This window comes from Armigeres subalbatus, chromosome 2 (assembly GCF_024139115.2).
Source record: "Armigeres subalbatus isolate Guangzhou_Male chromosome 2, GZ_Asu_2, whole genome shotgun sequence".
Classification (NCBI taxonomy): Eukaryota; Metazoa; Arthropoda; class Insecta; order Diptera; family Culicidae; genus Armigeres; species Armigeres subalbatus.
In genome coordinates this window covers 172,323,418-172,342,770 of record NC_085140.1, presented here as the reverse complement: position 1 = coordinate 172,342,770, position 19,353 = coordinate 172,323,418, and the positions used below count along the sequence as shown (strand labels likewise).

The 19,353-nt window shown below is 37.0% G+C and overlaps 1 protein-coding gene and 1 long non-coding RNA gene across 2 annotated transcripts; one reads left to right on the top strand and one right to left on the bottom strand.

The window, feature by feature from the left end:
- Positions 1-1,008: 1,008 nt before the first annotated feature.
- On the bottom strand, positions 1,009-1,855 carry LOC134215500 (uncharacterized). Its single transcript, XR_009980192.1, has 3 exons — positions 1,645-1,855; positions 1,443-1,555; positions 1,009-1,381 (listed from the first exon to the last, which is right to left on the bottom strand). It is a non-coding gene; the product is annotated as an uncharacterized LOC134215500 (long non-coding RNA).
- A 7,665-nt stretch (positions 1,856-9,520) lies between these two features.
- On the top strand, positions 9,521-10,555 carry LOC134209379 (nipped-B-like protein B). Its single transcript, XM_062685363.1, has one exon. It carries the CDS (start codon positions 9,521-9,523, stop codon positions 10,553-10,555), a length of 1,035 nt encoding a protein of 344 aa, XP_062541347.1.
- Positions 10,556-19,353: the final 8,798 nt, after the last annotated feature.

The window sequence follows — 19,353 nt, the reverse complement described above, 5'->3', positions numbered from 1 at the left end:
TTCTCGCACACTAACGTCACTGTATAAGATATACAAAATAAAAGTGGGTGGTAATCTCGTTGCGGCAAAAATATAACGAATACTTTTGGAGGAAGACCAATGTAAATAAATACTAAGGTATGGAAATCCATATATTGTGTGCGTGCCTTTTGTGTATGGCGAAAAAGCTTTCACTACTACATTCGAACGAGCTCCCATAAGAAGCCGTGCAAATATGTACGTCACCATTTGCTGTTTACATTTTTCATCATCCACTAATACACTTGCATTTGGTCTTCTTCCTCACCTTCTATTTATTCTCATTGGAGGAAGACAGCATACATTGACAGGAATACAGCGAAGTCACACACACTTTTATTTATTTGGAGAAGTCAATGGGAAAACTGTCAAAACGCACGCAAACGTATCCACTCAAGACAAAATTTTCAAAACGACTTAGGGGAACGGTTCGCCACTTCATCTCATAGCTCCTATTTCCATCCCATCAAAAACAAAGAAATGGGAAGGAATTTGGTTTGTTTATTATTTTTGTGATTTTTTTCAGCAGTGAGCACGCATGTTGACAAAAAGAAGCGACGAATTTAGTGCCGTATTTCTTTGTTTAGCGATGAGATGGATATATGTACAGTGAGATTGAGATCGGAACAGTTCCCTATCTGCTTTTGTAAACAAAGATTCAAACGACGATTTGACGAATCTAATAGCTCTCCCACGCAAACCAACACCATCAATAGGTAGGTGAAGGATTCCGCTACCTGTTGATGGTGTTGGTTTGCGTGGGAGAGCTATCAGATGCGTCAAATCGTCGTTTGAATCTTTGTTTACAAAAGCAGATAAGTCGTTTTGAAAATTTTGTCTTGCATTCTGCTCCGCTCTTTACTCTTCTTACTTTTCGAACACGAAAACAAGGCGAAGCCAGCACGGTAACTGGCTAGAACCCATTAATGGGTACTATGGTACCCATTTTCGGCAAAACCGCCACTACTCATTTAATGAGTAAAACCGGTTTACTCATTAATGGGTAAATCGACTTTCTGTCAAAAGATGGGTATAATTTTACCCATCATGCCAAAACTGTTTCTTTGCATAATGGGTAAATAAATACCCATTTTTTCAGAATGAATTTTACCACCGGAATTTCGGAATTTTGCGGATTTTTTGCAGTAAAATTAAAAATCAGTAAAAAAACACATTTTTATTAATCTTCTTGTTAATATAAGAGCACAAACAAGTTAAGTCACTATTAAAAATCCAAAAAGTTGTGATGACTGCTTCAGGCTTGATCCGGAGTCCGGATGCTTATGACAGGTGATAATCTTGTCCATGATTGCGATGGTTTGTCTCCGGACGATGATCCGCGTTTTCTGCCGGTCGCGCGTTCCTAGTTCAGATTCATCAACCAGTTTAAAGCATAATTCTAATGATTTATTTCAAATACTTACTGTTACACCTGTTGTGAAATCGGAAACCTGTTGTGATTTTGGTTCAGGCTGGCAAAAACCTGAGACAGCCTGGAAGGAACTATTTTCCTCTGGAACTCCATACTTTCGATGACCTATGAGTATAATTGAGCAGTTTTATATGGTTTTATCATTAGTATAGTTAATATTAGATAAATAAAATTAAAGTAGTTTATTTACTTACGTCCATACGAGGGCTCATTGATTGAATTTTTCAACCGGGAGAAAACAGAAAAACAATTTGAAAATATTCGCAACTATTTTTTCACCCATTAATGGGTAAAAAAATGCACATTTTTAAACTTCTTTCTAATTTTGAACATGGGTATTTTTTTACCCATTGAACAACTTTTAAAATTACCCCTTTTTAGACAGTTTCATAGATCATCAAAAAATGTATACTTTTTTACCCATTAATGGGTTTTAGCCAGTAACCGTGAGGGGCAAGACAATGGGTAAAAATAAGCTCGTATACGTATAGGCCTTTTCATGTGACACTGCCGGGACTGCACTTGTTTACAACTGCTGAGCAAACCGTTCAAATCCGACGCTGTCACTTTCATACAAGAACTGTCAATTGACGGTAAAATCAGCTGTTTTCAAACGTCTCGTCAAAAGGCCTATAATTATACTGCTCGCTAATTTTGATTTTACTCACCGATGAGAAGAATTTATTGTATACGCCTTTTCACGAGACGTTCGAAAACAGATGATTTTACCGTCAATTGGGCAAAAATGAGTATTTTTTTGTTGGCGCTTGGTGCGATTTGGCTGAACTCCGACCATTTGGCGCACGCACACTAATGTTCGATTCGTCATGTGTAAGGATATGTTTGTTTTTCTTCTGCGCATAATCTCAAAATTGATTGACACTCACAATATTTGTAGAGTGTATGAAAAATTTACTCATTTTACCAAAGTTTCGAAGAGTGTTTGGAATATTTTTTTTTATTAGCCAGTTTCAATTCTCTCAGCTACTACAGCTCAAAATGCTCAAAACTTCTCTCGTTTTGACTCTATTGGTGATTTGATGTTGCAGTACATATAAAAAAATCCAACCGCGTACTGATTACCGTTTTTAATTAAATTTCTTTTAGAATTTATGAAAAAAGTTTTAAAAACTTCTTCGTATGCTTTCCAGTGGAAATGTTTTCGATTATCATCTTTCTGCTTCTTCATCTTCATTGAACATCAAAGCGCCAATCCGCTGCCTCAGATTGTTATTTACTCGCAAGAAATCCACGCCGAATGAATACGTTCACTTTTTGACAGTTTTCTCATGAAAAAATTGGGTAAATAGGCCTTTTCACAAGACGTTTAAAATCAGCTGATTTTACCGTCAATTGACAGTTCTTCTATGGAAGTGACAGCTTCGGACTTGCGGGCCTGTTCAGCGGTTGTAAACAAGTGCAGTCTCGGCAGTGTCACACGAAAAGGCCTATATTGCGTTAATATAATAATAATATGCCTAGATTTAACTTAGCGTGTGCTATATTATTGCAATTGGCCCTGACGAAAGCGAGAAAACAAAAGGGGGCGGGCTCATGCTTTTTTATTGCACTCAGCAAGTAATATATCACGTCAAGTTTACTATGCTTTGTAAGGCGTTAAAACACATTTTAGCCTAAAATTGTTCACTTTTTGGGTTAGAAATTTAATTTACTTTTATATAGGTAACACGAAAGTTGAATTATTTTGATTAAAAACCATGTGTAGATAAGGAGCCTAACATGTAGTTTTTCAAAATTCTAACCCTACGTATTTGAAAGTTTTCAACATATCACTTATTAATAACATTTTAAAAGCATTTTTAAAATGTATTTCCTATACTTCACCATGTTGAAAACAGTGATTTCACGCACACGTCCATCGCCGCTAGATGGCAACAGTGCGTCTGCGTCAAAGCGGATCGTTGGACCCTTCGTTTCGAAAGCAATGTTCGAAAAAATATTCGTTTAGAAATTGCCTATGGCCCAAAAAATTAGTGAGAGGTTAACGTAATTTTATTTGCTCGCGAAGTTTTTTTTAAAATATTGCGTTTAAATAAAAAACAAGTGAAGTGGAATTGAAGGAAAATGTAAGTATTTAGAATGTATTTCCAATTTATATTAATATTGCGTCAAAGGTGATCCTTTATATGTTAAATCGTTGCCAAGATTATAATCAGCATAAAAATTCAGCATACATGTAGGTTACACTGATGGACATAAGTATTCGTCATATTCTCAAAGTAATATCTATGAACCTGTATGCTCGTCCCTTATTTTTTTACCGATATAGGGATTACATCATTGCTTGCTTTTGGTACAATGTTATACAAAATGGAATACTACTTGTTACTACTACAAAATGAAAGATACTTGTTTCGACCTCAATTGTAAGGCCGTCTTCACCCGCAGAATAGGGGAATTTAATAAGAATCTATGTCAGAGTGCACTACGTCAGATTGACAGCTTATTCAGAATCTAGTTTGAATTTTTCATCATCAAAATTATCTCAACACAGCTTTGTTTTCTATTGGCTATGGTTTTTTTCTATCGCTTATTCTTACCGATCTTGTCTGATTGCGATCAAAAATAAGAAATCCGAGAGTCCATAACCTTTGTTTAGGATCGATTTTTTTTTTCAATTTATACTTGAAATTAAACTGTTACGACGCTTTATCATTGAAATATTTTATATTTGCTGCATTATATGTCGACATTTTAACATACTGTCGAGCGAAAATTTTGCAATTTGTTTATGCTGGCATAACTTAACAACCCGTTCAATTTGTTGTTATTTGTCTAAAAACAGTACCACAAACTGTTAAAACTGTATACATGTGAGATTATTCGTTTACAGCTTTCAACTGACTTTAAGCATATAGAGTCTTGCGAATTTATGCTCTTCCATGCAGCATCAAAAGAGAAAATCAAAGTGCGACAGCTTAGTAACGGCAAGATAAATTTGCATATAATATTATAATAATAATTGATAGTTTAATAATTTAATAATTTAATAATAATTTGCACATAATATTATCACTAGCAAGTTGATATCAAAATATCTCTTTATTCGCATTAGAACAAAAAACGGCTCTATTCTGAGCCCCCTTAATTATCTTGTTCGCATAACGGCTTGATTAACATGTACTCAAATCACTGGGCAAAAAAAAAAATGCTTATCAAGATAGCCGAATTACAATATATGAGTGCGAACTTAGTACATATATGACAGGAGTTTCAGTCTCCTGATTCTGTCAATCCATCATTTATCACGGTAGTATGAATAAAACTGCCGTTGTCTATTAGAGGTGCAAGTGTCTGTGCCTATGAGGGCCATCGATTTTACGTTCTAGTGAGTTCCTACAGTTCTACTACAGTACCAATAGGGGTGATCGGGGCAATATGGGCCACCTAAGGAAATCGTTCCGAAAAGCGCTGAAAAGCTCAACAAAACATCGTTCAAATGTAGTTGACTTATACTAGAGAATGTTACCTTTCATATAACGTCGATGAATGACGAAAAATGCGTTTGGAAATTGTTGGAATGCACTTTTGAAAATGTATTGATTTCAATGTGTGTTCCCGACTATACGGGGCAATATGAGCCACCATATGGGGCAGTATGGGCCACCCATCTAAAACGTTTATTTAGGCGAAAAAAGTATCGTAATATGGAAGAATATGATATACCTACAACAGTTGTGAGTATTCCATACCAAATAAAATTAAAAAACCCGCACAACAGCGGACTGAACCGATTTGCCATTCTTCACCGTTTGAACAGCCATATTTCAATTGGCCAATGGTCATTTTTTCTGTTTCAATCGCAGTAATGCGCTGTTGTAATTTTTCCGTATTGAATCTTACATATATGATAATATTCTTGTATTTGACTACTGAAATTTGAAATCGTTCGCATTTTAAGGCCTGACATCTTGCTCTGTGCAGGTATGCCCATATTGCCCCAAAGATACTGGTTTTGGGAAAAAAAAGTTTTATGATAAATTCAGATTTGTATCAATACAAACATGTGTGTACAATATTCAATTTTAATATATCTTTTGATTGTGGTGTATTTTTGACCTGTATTTTAATCAGTTTTGTGTCAAAACCTTATTTATAAACTCCAAATCTTATAATAATTTTGCTTATGCAGCGAAAATTTACATTTTCAAGTGTATTTTCATGTTTGAATTGAATTTCAATGCGGTTTTCACGTTGATGCATATGTGGAGCATCTTCTTAAAGATCATATAACTTTTACATGATAAAACTTGTCAATAAGCTCAAAATGAGGGTGGCTCATATTGCCCCGTATGTTCATATTGCCCCTACTGCCCCTAGGAACCTGTGTGAACCCGTAAGGACCAAAGAGTGCCATCAGGTCCTGGAAATGCCTATCAGTGTCAGTGGGTGTTTATGAGTGCTCATTAGTGGCCGTGAATACTAATGGGTTCCTGTGAAAACCAGTGAGTGTATATGAATACTAAAGAGTTCTGTCAGTTCCAAAGGATAGCACAAGTTTCTCTAAGTGTCGATAAATACCCTGCAGTGTTTTGAGTTCCAATTAGTTCCAATAAGCGCTATTGGCTGTTAGTGCCAATGGGTCCCGTTAATGTCCGTGAGTACATGTGAAATCCAATGATCTTGCAAACGTTGTAAATTAGTATCGGAAGTAGCAATTAGTACCAGTTAATTGGAACTCCATCTCTAATATGGCAGTAAGAAATCGTTGGACCCCAATTTTTCTGGGTTTTTCGACCCCCCCTTCTCCCATGTAAGATTTTTTTCATACAAATGATTTTTTATTTATATGGTGCGTAAGAAATCGATGGACCGCCCCTCCCCTATAAGTGCTTACGGAATATGTGTACGACCCCTTAATTAATCCTTCCAGGACGGATGGGTCATATTTGCCCAGCGCGCTGGGCATATATGACCTATCCGTCCTGAAAGAGTTAACCCAAAATAGTGTTGATTATAGATAGTAGAATCTATTGGCGCTTTGATGTTGCATGAAGAAGAAGAAGCAGAAAGATGATAATCGAAAAAAATCTCCACGGGAAACCATACGAAGAAGTTTTTAAAACTCTTCTCAAAAATTCTAAAAGCAATTTAATTAAAAACGGTAAGCAGTACGGGGTTGCACTTTTCTTCTACTGTATAATGCAACGTACACACCAGTCAAGCAGTTTGACGAACATTGACTCCGCCCCCAAGAAATCGCTTCGGTTGCTGCTTTGTTTGAACGTGTGTGAAGTTGTTCGAACAACCATTTGACAGTTGGCGGCTAGGTTGTAAAAAATTAAAACGGTTTGATTTTGGTTTGAGTAGTCGGGGGCGGAGTCAAGGTTCGTCGAACATGTTTGAGCATTTGTAGTGAAGTTGCACAAACCCCCATATATGTTTTGATGGTTGGTGCTCAAGTTGGCGCTATGGTCGTTCGTGTGTGATATTGTTGGTCGAATAAATTGATTGTTCGTGCCGCTGTTGGTAAAACTAGATGAATGTTTGAATAAACGAGACGTGGAGCCAATTTTGGTCAAACTGCTTGACCGTGTGTAGGGAAAGTGGGGCAAGATGGCCATCCTAAGCGGTAATCCTTGTAAAATAGTGACACTCCTTCAAATTCTGCTGATTTGTCCATTAAACATCTTTATGATGACCCGTCTTTGACATAAGTATCAATAAACACTGATTAATAAAGTTTCAGTATCTTATAAACTGGTTTTAAAAAAGGTGTTTTTATGATGCCTATATTTACCATATGGGGCAATATGACCACCCCCTCGGGGCAAGACGAGCATGGACCATAAACTATATCAAAAGTTTGCTAAATTTATTTAGAATAGGGGACACATTTCTTGCACTTCTATGGATTATGTTCGAATGATGCTTCGTTTAAAAATGTCGTATTTCATGTTGATTTCTCAACAACTGGCACTACGACAATATCAGAATTTGCCTAAAACTAATTTCGAATTTTAACTAAACCATCTTCAAATCAATATTACAAGAACAAGTGAGGTTGTCAAAGTGCATTTTTCAGTTGTATAGCCCATTTACATTATTGTGAATCATCTCTTGTAATAATAATGTGAATATAATGCTCACTTAAGGCATAATTAGCGTTGGCTGTCTTGCCCCATATGGCCATCTTACCCCACTTTCCCCTACGTTCCATAATAAACACAATATGGTGGGTGTACCAATTGTCACCATACATAAGAACAACTATTTTTGTAAATAAGTACAAGGCATGTGGGAGGACTTTGTATATCAAGCGAAAGGTTTTACTTCCTACTCCTTAGAACAGCTGTAAAAACCACAATAAAAGTTGTTATAATCCTCAAAATTGATTAATCCATAATAGCAACGCATGCACCAGTTGTGGCACTATTCCTAATTTTCGAAATTTTATTTTGTAATATTACACTTAAAACACAGTATAAGAAAAGTCCAACCCCGTACCGCTTTAATTAAATTGCTTTTAGAATTTTTGATAAGACTTTTAAAAACTTCTTCGTATGGTTTCCCGTGGAGATTTTTTCGATTATCATCTTTCTGCTTCTTCTTCTTCATGCAACATAAAAGCGCCAATAGCTGAGTGAAAATAAATCCTCTGTCTCCAAACGAGCATGACGGCACGATTTCAATGAAAATATTATGGTGTGTGACGTCATATGCGCCTGGTTATACGGTCAAAAAAAACAAACCCAACCATGCTTTCGCTCATCTTTAAATTCTACTATCTATTATAGACATTATAATATTACTATTATTATAATAATAGTGATGATAATTTATGTTCGCTCTTTTTACGTTCATTCTGGTATTTACTAGGGATCCTATAATGAGAGATATGCGAAAGCGGCCATTGTAAGCCAATCGAGCATTGAGAACTGGCAAAACGTGAGCGAAATGAACAATGTTACTGTTGCAGAATGAGATTGAGAGGTATTGAGATATATTTTAAGAAAAGTTCCAATTTGTTTTACCTTTGTGAGTAGAAGTAATCTAGTTTAGTGGACAGACAAACATATTCCAAATTGCTATCAAATGCAAAGTCATATACAAGCTTCAACATTTTGCGCTGCGGCAAGTGCTGGAAGCGTTTACCAACAAAAGTAACAGCGTTGCTAAATCGTCTGGAAAAGTATTTGCATATCTCTCATTATAGGATCCCTAGTATTTACTATATATTTGAAAGGTGTTCTATGCAGACTTAATTTGAAGTTTCTGTAAATCCATAAGCTTTTGACACAGGGAAAACACTTCAGCCCTGAACACAATGGAACAAAACGGATACGGAAACGGCAGGATCCGACAGTAAGCCAATATATTTTCTGCCAAATCCTTTCGATACCGTCGTCGACCCAAAAGGAAGCTTTTAGGCTGAAACAATTTAATAATAATTTGCGCCATATAGCATGTATTGCGATTCTTAAATCCTCTTAAATATATTCCCAATTAAACTAAAATTGTGTATATTTTCATCTCAATACTTTCTTCTAACAGCATTTTCAACAAAATGCCGAAGACGAAAAAAAAATCGCATTTGCAAAAAGTCAAGGCGAAAAAAATATACTATGAAATAAATAAAATGATAGACAAACACAGCGAAGAAAGCGACCACCAACCGGTCAATATGCTGACGGATGATGGTGTAAAGAGACAAAGTGGAGAATGTGAATACCAACCGGTCAATGTATTAATTGATGAAGACATAATTAGAAGAGCAGAAGAAACTCAGGAGCAGCAACAAATTGCGAGAGATAAAAATCAACTGGATCGGAAGGAAAAACATCGTCTTAGAATGAAAAGGAAGCGTGCTGGAAATTTAGACTATGTGGAGATGGAAAGAACGAAAAATAAAATCAGGATGTCAGAAAATCGAACAGTTAATGATTATAAACAACGAGAGAAGGAGAAAAATGTGCAAAGGATGGCACAAACACGAGCGAAGGATCAATACAAACAACAGGACAACGAGACCAATTTGATAAGGATTCGGGAAAGAGAAATACTGTTGACGGATTTTCTTCCCAGGAAAGGGATAAAAATCGAGAACGTATGTCACAGAAACGAGAAGAGAAGGATTATAAAGAGCACGAAAAGGAGAAAAATGTGCAAAGGATGGCACAAACACGAGCGAAGGGTCAATATAAACAACAGGAGAATGAGACCAATTTGCTTAGGATTCGGGAAATGAGAAATACTGTTGACGGATTTTCTTCCCAGGAAAGGGATAAAAATCGGGATCGTATGTCACAGAAACGAGAAGAGAAAGATTATAAAGAGCACGAAAAGGAGAAAAATGTGCAAAGGATGGCACAAACACGAGCGAAGGATCAATACAAACAGCAGGAGAATGAGAGCAATTTGATAAGGATTCGGGAAATGAGAAATACTGTTGACGGATTTTCTTCCCAGGAAAGGGATAAAAATCGAGATCGTATGTCACAGAAGCGAGAAGAAAAGGATTATAAAGAGCACGAAAAGAAGAAAAATGTGCAAAGGATGACACAAACACGAGCGAAGGATCAATACAAACAGCAGGAGAATGAGACCAATTTGATAAGGATTCGGGAAATGAGAAATACTGTTGACGGATTTTCTTCCCAGGAAAGGGATAAAAATCGAGATCGTATGTCACAGAAGCGAGAAGAAAAGGATTACAAAGAGTACGAAAAGAAGAAAAATGTGCAAAGGATGGCACAAACACGAGCGAAGGATCAATACAAACAGCTGGAGAATGAGACCAATTTGATAAGGATTCGGGGAATGAGAAATACTGTTGACGGATTTTCTTCCCAGGAAAGGGATAAAAATCGAGATCGTATGTCACAGAAGCGAGAAGAAAAAGATTATAAAGAGCACGAAAAGGAGAAAAATGTGCAAAGGATGGCACAAACACGAGCGAAGGATCAATACAAACAACAGGAGAATCAGACCAATTTGATAAGGATTCGGGAAATGAGAAATACTGTTGACGGATTTTCTTTCCAGGAAAGGGATAAAATCGGGAGCGTATGTCACAGAAACGAGAAGAGAAGGATTATAGAGCACAAGAAAAGGAGAAAAATGTGCAAAGGATGGCACAAATGAGGAAGGATGAGTCATTTAGAATCACTGAAAAATCAAGGGATCGTCAAGCCAGGCGTGAACGTAGAACTCTTGAAATAATCAAACATCGAGATACGACGTACACTTACCTGAAGCGACATGAAATGGAGCCAAACGCGAAAGCACTAATTGCATTTATTGAGAGCAGGAAAGAAGTGCCTTCATTGTTTTGTTCATGTTGCGAACGAATGTTCTTCGAAAATGGACTAAAAATGATTACACGCGAAAAAGTGTTTTCACTTATGTCTACAAAAGTTGTGACAAATGAATCTCAGCTTGTTAGTTGTATTAATAGTCATATTTTGAACAATTATGGGAACACAAGCAAAATTATCTATGTCATACATGCTACAAGTGTGTAAGTGCAGGTAAAATACCGAAACTCTCGAGCAATAATGGCTTAAAATTACCTCCAATTCCGGAATGCTTAACAGTTTTAAACGACATAGAAGAGCGCTTACTGTCACCTTATGTGCCCTTTATGAAAATTCAAATTCTTAATCATCGTGCTTCTAATCCACAAATAGGTGCTAAGGGAAGCGTAGTCTATGTTCCGACAGACGTCAACGTAATGGAGAAATCTCTTCCTAGAAATATTGACAACATGAATATGTTGGCCATTCCTGTGGATTTCAAGAGAAACATAGGACATGCAAGCAGTTATCTGAAAGGATTTGTTCGAAAATCAGAACTTGATGCAGCTGGAAACTACTTACAGAATACAGAGCTATATAAGAAGTATGGAATTGAATTCTCTGAGAACGCTATTGATTTTAACGTCATAATCAATGATGAGGAAGATGCGCAAAATGAGGAACGCAGCGCAATTCCAGAGTTTGATTTAGACGTGGATGAAGAATATATTGACCACATGAATGAAGGAGACGAGGAATGTTTATTGGTTGATTTAAATGAAATAACTGCTAAAAATACAGTTATCGTTATGGCACCAGGGCAAAATCAAAAGCCGGTGTCACCTTACAGTAATCCTGACATAGAGTACCTTAGTTTCCCGAAGATTTTTGGAGGAAAACCACAAATACTTACGGACAAAAACATTACAGTAAATGATGCAATAAAGTGGGAAGTTCGATATTATAAAAATCGAATTGAACCGAGGCGAGTTCTTCATCTCTCGAAGAACAAATTGTTGAATGAATCTTATAATTCTATCAAAACTGCCATCCGCAAGAAAAAGAATGTCAAAAATGTGACAGCTCACCAGGCACTAAATGCTGACTTTATCGGTGGTTTACTATCATTTAATAATGGATTAAGGTTCATGGAACAAATGCGTTGTGCTCCAGCATACATGGCACAAAAGAAAAAGTCTTGTTCGCTCTTGTGCGGCAAATTGGATCTCCTGCATTCTTTTAACAGTATCTCCTGTCGAAACCAACTGGCCTGAGTTGATTCAAGGTTTAAAGGAATACAGCACCGGGGAAACAATTTCTGTTATTGATGCATTGAATTTACCATACGAAGACAGAGCGAAAATGGTAAATGAAAATCCAGTCTTTACAGCGATGTACTACGACAACAAAATCAAGAACCTTATGAAGATAGTTAACAAAGCAGTAGGAGGAATTTTCGACACATATGTTGTTACCGATTTTTTTCGCAGGAGGGAATTTCAACAACGAGGATCGCCACATGATCATATTTTGCTATGGCTGAATAATGCTCCTAGAATAGATCAAGATGATCCGAGTACATTCGAGTCTGTTATAGAGTTTGTGGATAAGTTTATAACATGCGAATATGATGAAAACAATCCGTTCTGTAAATATTTACGACACAAGCATACACCTACGTGTAGCAAAGGAAAGAAAAACAAGAAAATATGTAGGTTTAATTTCCCAAAGTACGTGATGCCGTGTACAATGATTCTCGAACCGCTCGGTAATGAAGAAAGAACGGTTGAGGTAAAGAATAATTTGGATAAAATTAAAAATGATGGAGCAGTTTTATATCAGTAACGAAAGAGTCAACAAAAGTTTCGACGATGTTTTGAACGAGCTTGGAATGTCACAAAGCACTTACTTAACAGCTATAAGAAGTTCTATAAACAAGCTTTCCATATTCTATAGACGCAGAAGCTGTGATGTGGATATCAACACATACAATCGGAATATTCTTAATCTAATGGAATCCAATGTTGACCTGCAATTTGTTCTGGATGAGTATGGTGTTGCGTCATACATCGTAGATTATGTAGCTAAAGGTGAAGCAGGATTATCCAAAGGACTGAAGGACCTTCAAACAGAGTTGGACAAAGGAAATCGAAATTTGCAAGATCGCTTGCGTTGTATCATGAACAAATTTCTGAATGGACACGTAATATCAACTTCAGAAGCAGTATACCATTGTTTGGGTACACCTATAACAGAATTCAGCAGGTCTTCAATATTCGTAAACACGGCACGGAGTGAAGATCGAGTTGTTTTTTTAAAATCGTCTAAACAATTACAAGCCTTAGCGGCTGATTCGACAGACATTGCCGGAAAAGATGTCCTTACGCATTACTCTGAACGTAAAGGATTAGAAGATGTTTGTTTGGCGGAATATGCAGCTTACTATTTCCACACTGCGAATAAAAAAAGACGTGATAAGAATTTAGATTCAGACGAAGAACATATCGACTCTGAAGTAGAAGATTTGAATTCTGAGTTTAAACGACGTAAGAAAGGTAGAATAATTCGGCACGTTCGGTATAAATTCGAACAAGATCCTGATAATTTTTATCGTGAGCAACTTCTGCTATTTTTGCCGTGGAGAAACGAAGAGAAAGAAATCGAATCGATAAATTGGAGCGCTAAATATGACGAATATAAGAGAGTGATCGAGTGCAACCGTGATAAAATATTCATGTGGTCGGGAGATCGACTGGACGATGCTATATTGGCGGCTGAGCAGCATAGAGGAATACTCGAGGAAGACGAGATTGAAGATTTTGAAAGAACTCAAATTCCTAAGGAACAGGAAATTGATATTCTTGTGCAAGTGGGTGTAGATCGACCGAAAAATAATGTACCTTTTATTTACACGGCTCCACCTAAAACAGAACAGAACAATCTTTACGATATGCTATGTAAATTGAACACAAGGCAGAGAGAAATTGTAATGCACATTTACAAGTCGTTTACTACATCAAATCTCCCTTTACGAATTTTCATATCAGGATCTGCTGGAGTTGGGAAAAGTATGGTAATTTCAACAATTTTCCATTTAATCACACGACATTTGGAATACTCAACAACGGTGTTAAGAGACGCTAATACAGATTCCATTAAAGTCTTATTATGTGCATTTTCTGGAAAGGCTGCTTTCTTGATAGGAGGAAATACACTGCACTCTGCGTTCGCTCTCCCTCTACAAGAAAACGCAAAAATGTCTGATTTACCCATGGATGTTGCGAACAACTTGAGGCAACAACTCTCGGATTGCAAATTGATAATAATCGACGAAATTTCAATGGTTGGCAGTACCATTTTCTCTCGGATTGATACACGATTACGCCAAATAACTGGAATTTGCGAAAGTTTTGGTGGACTATCACTTATAACTGTTGGTGATTTTCTTCAGCTCCCACCTGTGAAAGATTCAGCTATTTTCTATTCCCCTAAGCACAGTTTAATAAAGACAAACTACTCACCATTATGGGATGAATTCTGGGTTTATGAACTTACAGAAGTTATGCGTCAGAAAGACGATCTACACTTTGTCAATGCCCTTAACAATTTTGCGCGAGGAGTAATGACTGCTGGAGATATCAAACTAATCAAATCCCGTGAATTGGAGGAACACCAAGTACCTGATGAAGTTATGAGGCTTTATTATACAAATGCGGATGTAGATAATTTCAACAACAAAAAGATTTCGGAATCCCTTGCACCTGAAAAAGAATGCATTGCTATTGACACAATGACTGGAAAGTTGAACCCAAAACAGAAGAACGCTAAAATGAAAATGTGGAAAGAACGACCAACGAAAGATTGCGGAGGTTATCCATACAAAATCCGATTCAAACAAGGAATCAAATACATGGTAACAGCCAATCTAGATGTATCAGACGGATTAGTTAATGGAGCTACTGGTGTTTTGGAGTATGTATTTTGCAATCCTGGAACTGATAAACCAACACTTGTTTTCTTAAGCTTCGATTCCGACAACGTTGGTAGAAAGATTCGACAACAGTATCGAAACTTCATGGAAAACAACAACATAAACATCAAATGGACACCGATTCCGAGAAAATTGTACAACCTGACAACTCATTTCCAGAAAGATTACCAGATGATCCGCGATCAGTTTCCTATAGTACCCTGTGAAGCGTTGACTATTCATAAAAGTCAAGGTCAAACATACGAAAACGTTTGCATCGACTTCCGAAAATCCGGGAATCTTACTCGTCAATTAGTTTATGTTGCACTTAGTCGTGTAACAAAACTTTCTGGTTTGTATATTTTAGGCAATTTTCCTGGAAATATGAAAAGTAATAACACCATTGATGCTTGTTTGAATGAAATGCAAAGACTGAAAACTCAACGGTCTTTGCCTCTTGCTTTTGACAATTTAGTTGATCACGAAGCATTGAAGATAGCTTATTTGAATATTCGATCATTACGCGCGAATAAAAATCACATTGTTGCTGACCAATGGTATTCTCGATGTGATGTTTTGGTTTTCTCGGAAACTTGTTTGTATGATAAGGAAATGATTAATTTCCCTGGGTTTGCTTCGATTTATCGTTCTGACACGGAGAAATATCCAAACTATGTTAAGAAAAATATTGGAAAAGGAATTATTTGTTTTGCCAAAATTAATTTGACTACACATATTGTTAAATCTTGCATTGAATTTAAAGCAGATGAGAAGGAAACTATCATTCTCATATAGATTTGGTAGGATTTAAGGTTAACAATAATCTTATAATTAGTGGTTATAAATCTCCAAAAGCTAGCATTCGTGATTTCAAAAATGCAATTTTACAATTTAACTTCGATAAAACTTGTCCAACAGTTGTAATGGGTGATTTCAATTTCAATCTGAATGATATATCAAATGTTCAAGTATGTGAGTTCAATTCATTTATGCATGATCTCTCAATGGAGCAAATACAATCCCCACAGGAAGCTACGACTATCTTGGGTTCAAGACTTGATGTTTTGTTTGCAAATTTTAGCAATATACATGCGGGAGTTTACGAGTGTTACTTTTCTGATCATAAGCCGATATTTTGTATCATTCCTTGTAGACATGAAAGTGAAATTCTGATGAACAGAACAGTATCAAAGCTCTTAAAAAAACAGTTAACATATCTTCTGATTTAGAATCCTTGACAATCTCTAATGTAGAGCTCGCATCTATAAACAGTACCATAAGTGATAATATTAGAAATATTACTAGCTCATCGATCCAATGTAGTGACATTGAATTAGAGAAGAATACATACATTACCGATTGGTGGGTTAACGAAATCGATAGGCCAAAAAATACATACAACACTGAGAGTAGGAATCTCTTTGAAAATCTCCAGCACACTTTCTTTGATAACTATGATACATTTGCTAATCCAGAAAAATCTTAACGACTACAAATAATAATACCATGCGTCACAAAAGTCACATTAATTACATTACAAATTATTTGAGAACTTTGCCAGTAAACTGTTACAATAGAAGTAGAGATGTACAACTGTCAAACCAATCATTAGCTAGGTTCATAGAAATTCCAATAACAGGAGACGGAAATTGCCAATTCAATGCTATTTCATACGCATTAGTAGGGAATGAAGATTTTAGTTTTGATCTTAGAGCAATAGCCTTCCAAACTATAATGGAGAATTTCTTTGTATTTGAGAAGATTAGATACAAAATTGGATTAGAATCCAACACAGTTGTTGAACTTCTTCAGATATGCTGCACAGATGGAGAATACGGGAATCTCGATACTTTATTTGCACTCAGCATGGCATTCCAAAGAATAATTTACATTATGCAAGAAAACAGTACTGGAGCTTCCGTTTTTCTTAAAATAATACCGTTAACATATGATAACACTTTTAATCCAATTGTAATGCATTTGATAAACGCAGGTAGAGCAGATGCACATTTTAATGTTCTCCTTCCACAAGATGTAAATACACCACATGACTTTCATTGCTACGACATTTATAACTTGAACGATATACTGAGAGACTGAAAACGATTGCAAAAGAATGATGGCCATATTAGCTAAACCTTCTGCGGAATGGAAGAGGCTGAACTTTGGTGAAATCAACACCCATGTTAGCTAAATCTTCTAAAAGGGTACAGAAGGGGCTGAATGTGGTTAGAATGGAACGGAAGAGGCTGAATATGGAGATGATATCCATGTTAGCTAAATCTTCTGAAAAAGAGAAACTACGACTAGTGAAATAGAAGAGGCTGAACACTGAACATTAAAAAGGTAACAGAAATGACTGAAAAGCGATGAATGGAACTGATGAGATGAGAAGAAGGCTTACAACCTAAACTGGGCTACAATGAGTAGCCTGGCCGCTATGACACCCCTGCCTATGAGCAGCTAATACCCAATAGAATTGGGGGACCCAGAGCCACTATGGTTATTTCATCAAATAAATATTTCTGACTTCTCGATTTTTTCAGTTTGTTGCATTTTAGCGCCAGTTTTAACAATAAAGTTTGTCAAGTTCGAAAAACCATTTGCAATACAGACATGGATTTTGCCTTTCTCGTATACAAAGTATACGTAAAGGCTATATCACAGACAAACAGACGTAACACTAGAGAAATTTCCATCGACCATGACTTCAACGATCACTTTGAATTTGATCGATTGCGCGTTTCACAACTAGAGGCGCTAGCGTCGTAATCCTTCGAGTTTGACATTTCACTCCAGCGCCTTCTGGTGACAATGTCATACGAAACCTTGTTTCGTGCAACATGCTCGCAAGATGGTGGTAGAGGAGTTGGGCGATGGATTTTTCTGAAAAATGTTCAAACTGTTACGTCTGTTTGTCTGTGGCTATATGTTCGCTCCAAAAACGAACTTTTTATATGAGGCCCGCAGACCCATAGTGTTATATACCAATCGATTCAGCTCGACGAATTGGAGTGATATCTGTGTGTGTGTGTGTGTGCGCAAAAAGTTTAGCTAATTTTTTAGGCACTCAATTCTCAACCGCTCGCAACAAATTGCATTCGACGCAAAATCCTGTCCCATTGTTTCCTATTGTCTGTGTGTGGTGTGTGTGTGTGTGTGTGTGTGTGTGTGTGTGTGTGTGTGTGTGGGTGTGTGTGAGTGTGTGCAAAATAATCCCATTCAATTTTCAGGCACTTATCCTTAACCGATTTGCTCGCAACAAGTTGCATTCGATGCATAATCATGTCACATTGCATTGTTTCTTATTGTCAATTGACCGGATCGGACTATGGGCTAAAGTGCGTAGAAATTACTCACTCGAAAGAAACGAGAAAGGCACTATCACCGCTAGGTGGATTAATCTGGGTTTTTATTACTATGTGCACAAACCTTTTGTATTGAAAGATACTTTATAGAGGATATTCACTCCGTACAGTAACGCGTTAATACCATCAAGCATTACAATCTCTCGACGGAGAAAGAGAAAATGCAGTGTTTTCAACGAATTTACTACTCGAAAGAATATAAAATAGAAAGAACGTATAATATAATGTTCTTTTTGATATTTAATACATATTAACAACTCGTTGAAACTTGCAAAATTCAAAGGAAACGGCAATTGGTTGCGGATAGATAAAAACTAGGGCCATTTCTTATAGAGGCCAATATCCTAAACAAAATATTGACTCTACCAGAGAAGGTAGTTTCATCATCAAAAAAATCAACGGAGTGTACATCTATAACTGCTACGTGTAGTACATAAGACCTGATCTTATATCTGATCCTACAAGCAGCGAATTGAACAGGTCACCAACGTAATGGACGACATAGCTGATCGGTATACTTCGTTTCGGTTACGTATTGCTGTGCTTATGACCATTTTTGGCGGTGTGCATGAAGACGGTGTGTGGCGGCGAAGAATGAACGACGAGCTCGCCCAGCTATACGGCGAACCCAGTATCCAAAAGGTAGAAGGAAGCCGGAAGGGTACGACGGCAGGACATTTGCAAGAATGCTGGACAGCAACCCTGCAAAATGGTGTTGCTTCAATCCGCAGGTACGAGACGCTGGAGCGCAGCGAGCAAGGTGGGTAGACCAGGTGCACAACGACTTGGCGAGCGTGGGGCGTTTTCGAGGATGGAGATGTGACCACGAACCGTATGTGGCGTGAAATTGTTGATTCAGTGTTATCTATTTAAATGTAGACTATATACATGAAATGAACCTTTCCTGCTATATGACCTTTTCGGCCAAATGACCTTTTCAGCCAAATAACCTATTCGACCAAATGACTTATTCGGCCAAATGACCTTTTCGGCCAAATGTCGGCCAAATCGTTTTCCGGCCAAATGACTTTTTCGGCGATTTTGGCCTTTTTGGCCAAATGGCCTATTAGGCCAAATGTCCTATACGGCCAAATGTTCTATACGGCCAAATGGCCTTCGGTCAAATGTTCTATTCATCAAAAAAACCTAGTCGGCCAAATGACCTTTCCTGCTAAATGACCTTTCCAGCCAAATAACCTATTCGGCTAAATGGCTTTTCGCCAAATAACCGTTCACTAAATGACTATTTCGGCCAAATGACTTTTTGCCAAATAACCTATTCGGCTTTATGACCCTTTTGGCCAAATG

What these genes read in the sequence shown, in the direction of transcription:
- LOC134209379 (XM_062685363.1), top strand. Translation starts at nt 9,521, where the DNA reads ATGTCACAGAAACGAGAAGAGAAGGATTATAAAGAGCACGAAAAGGAG.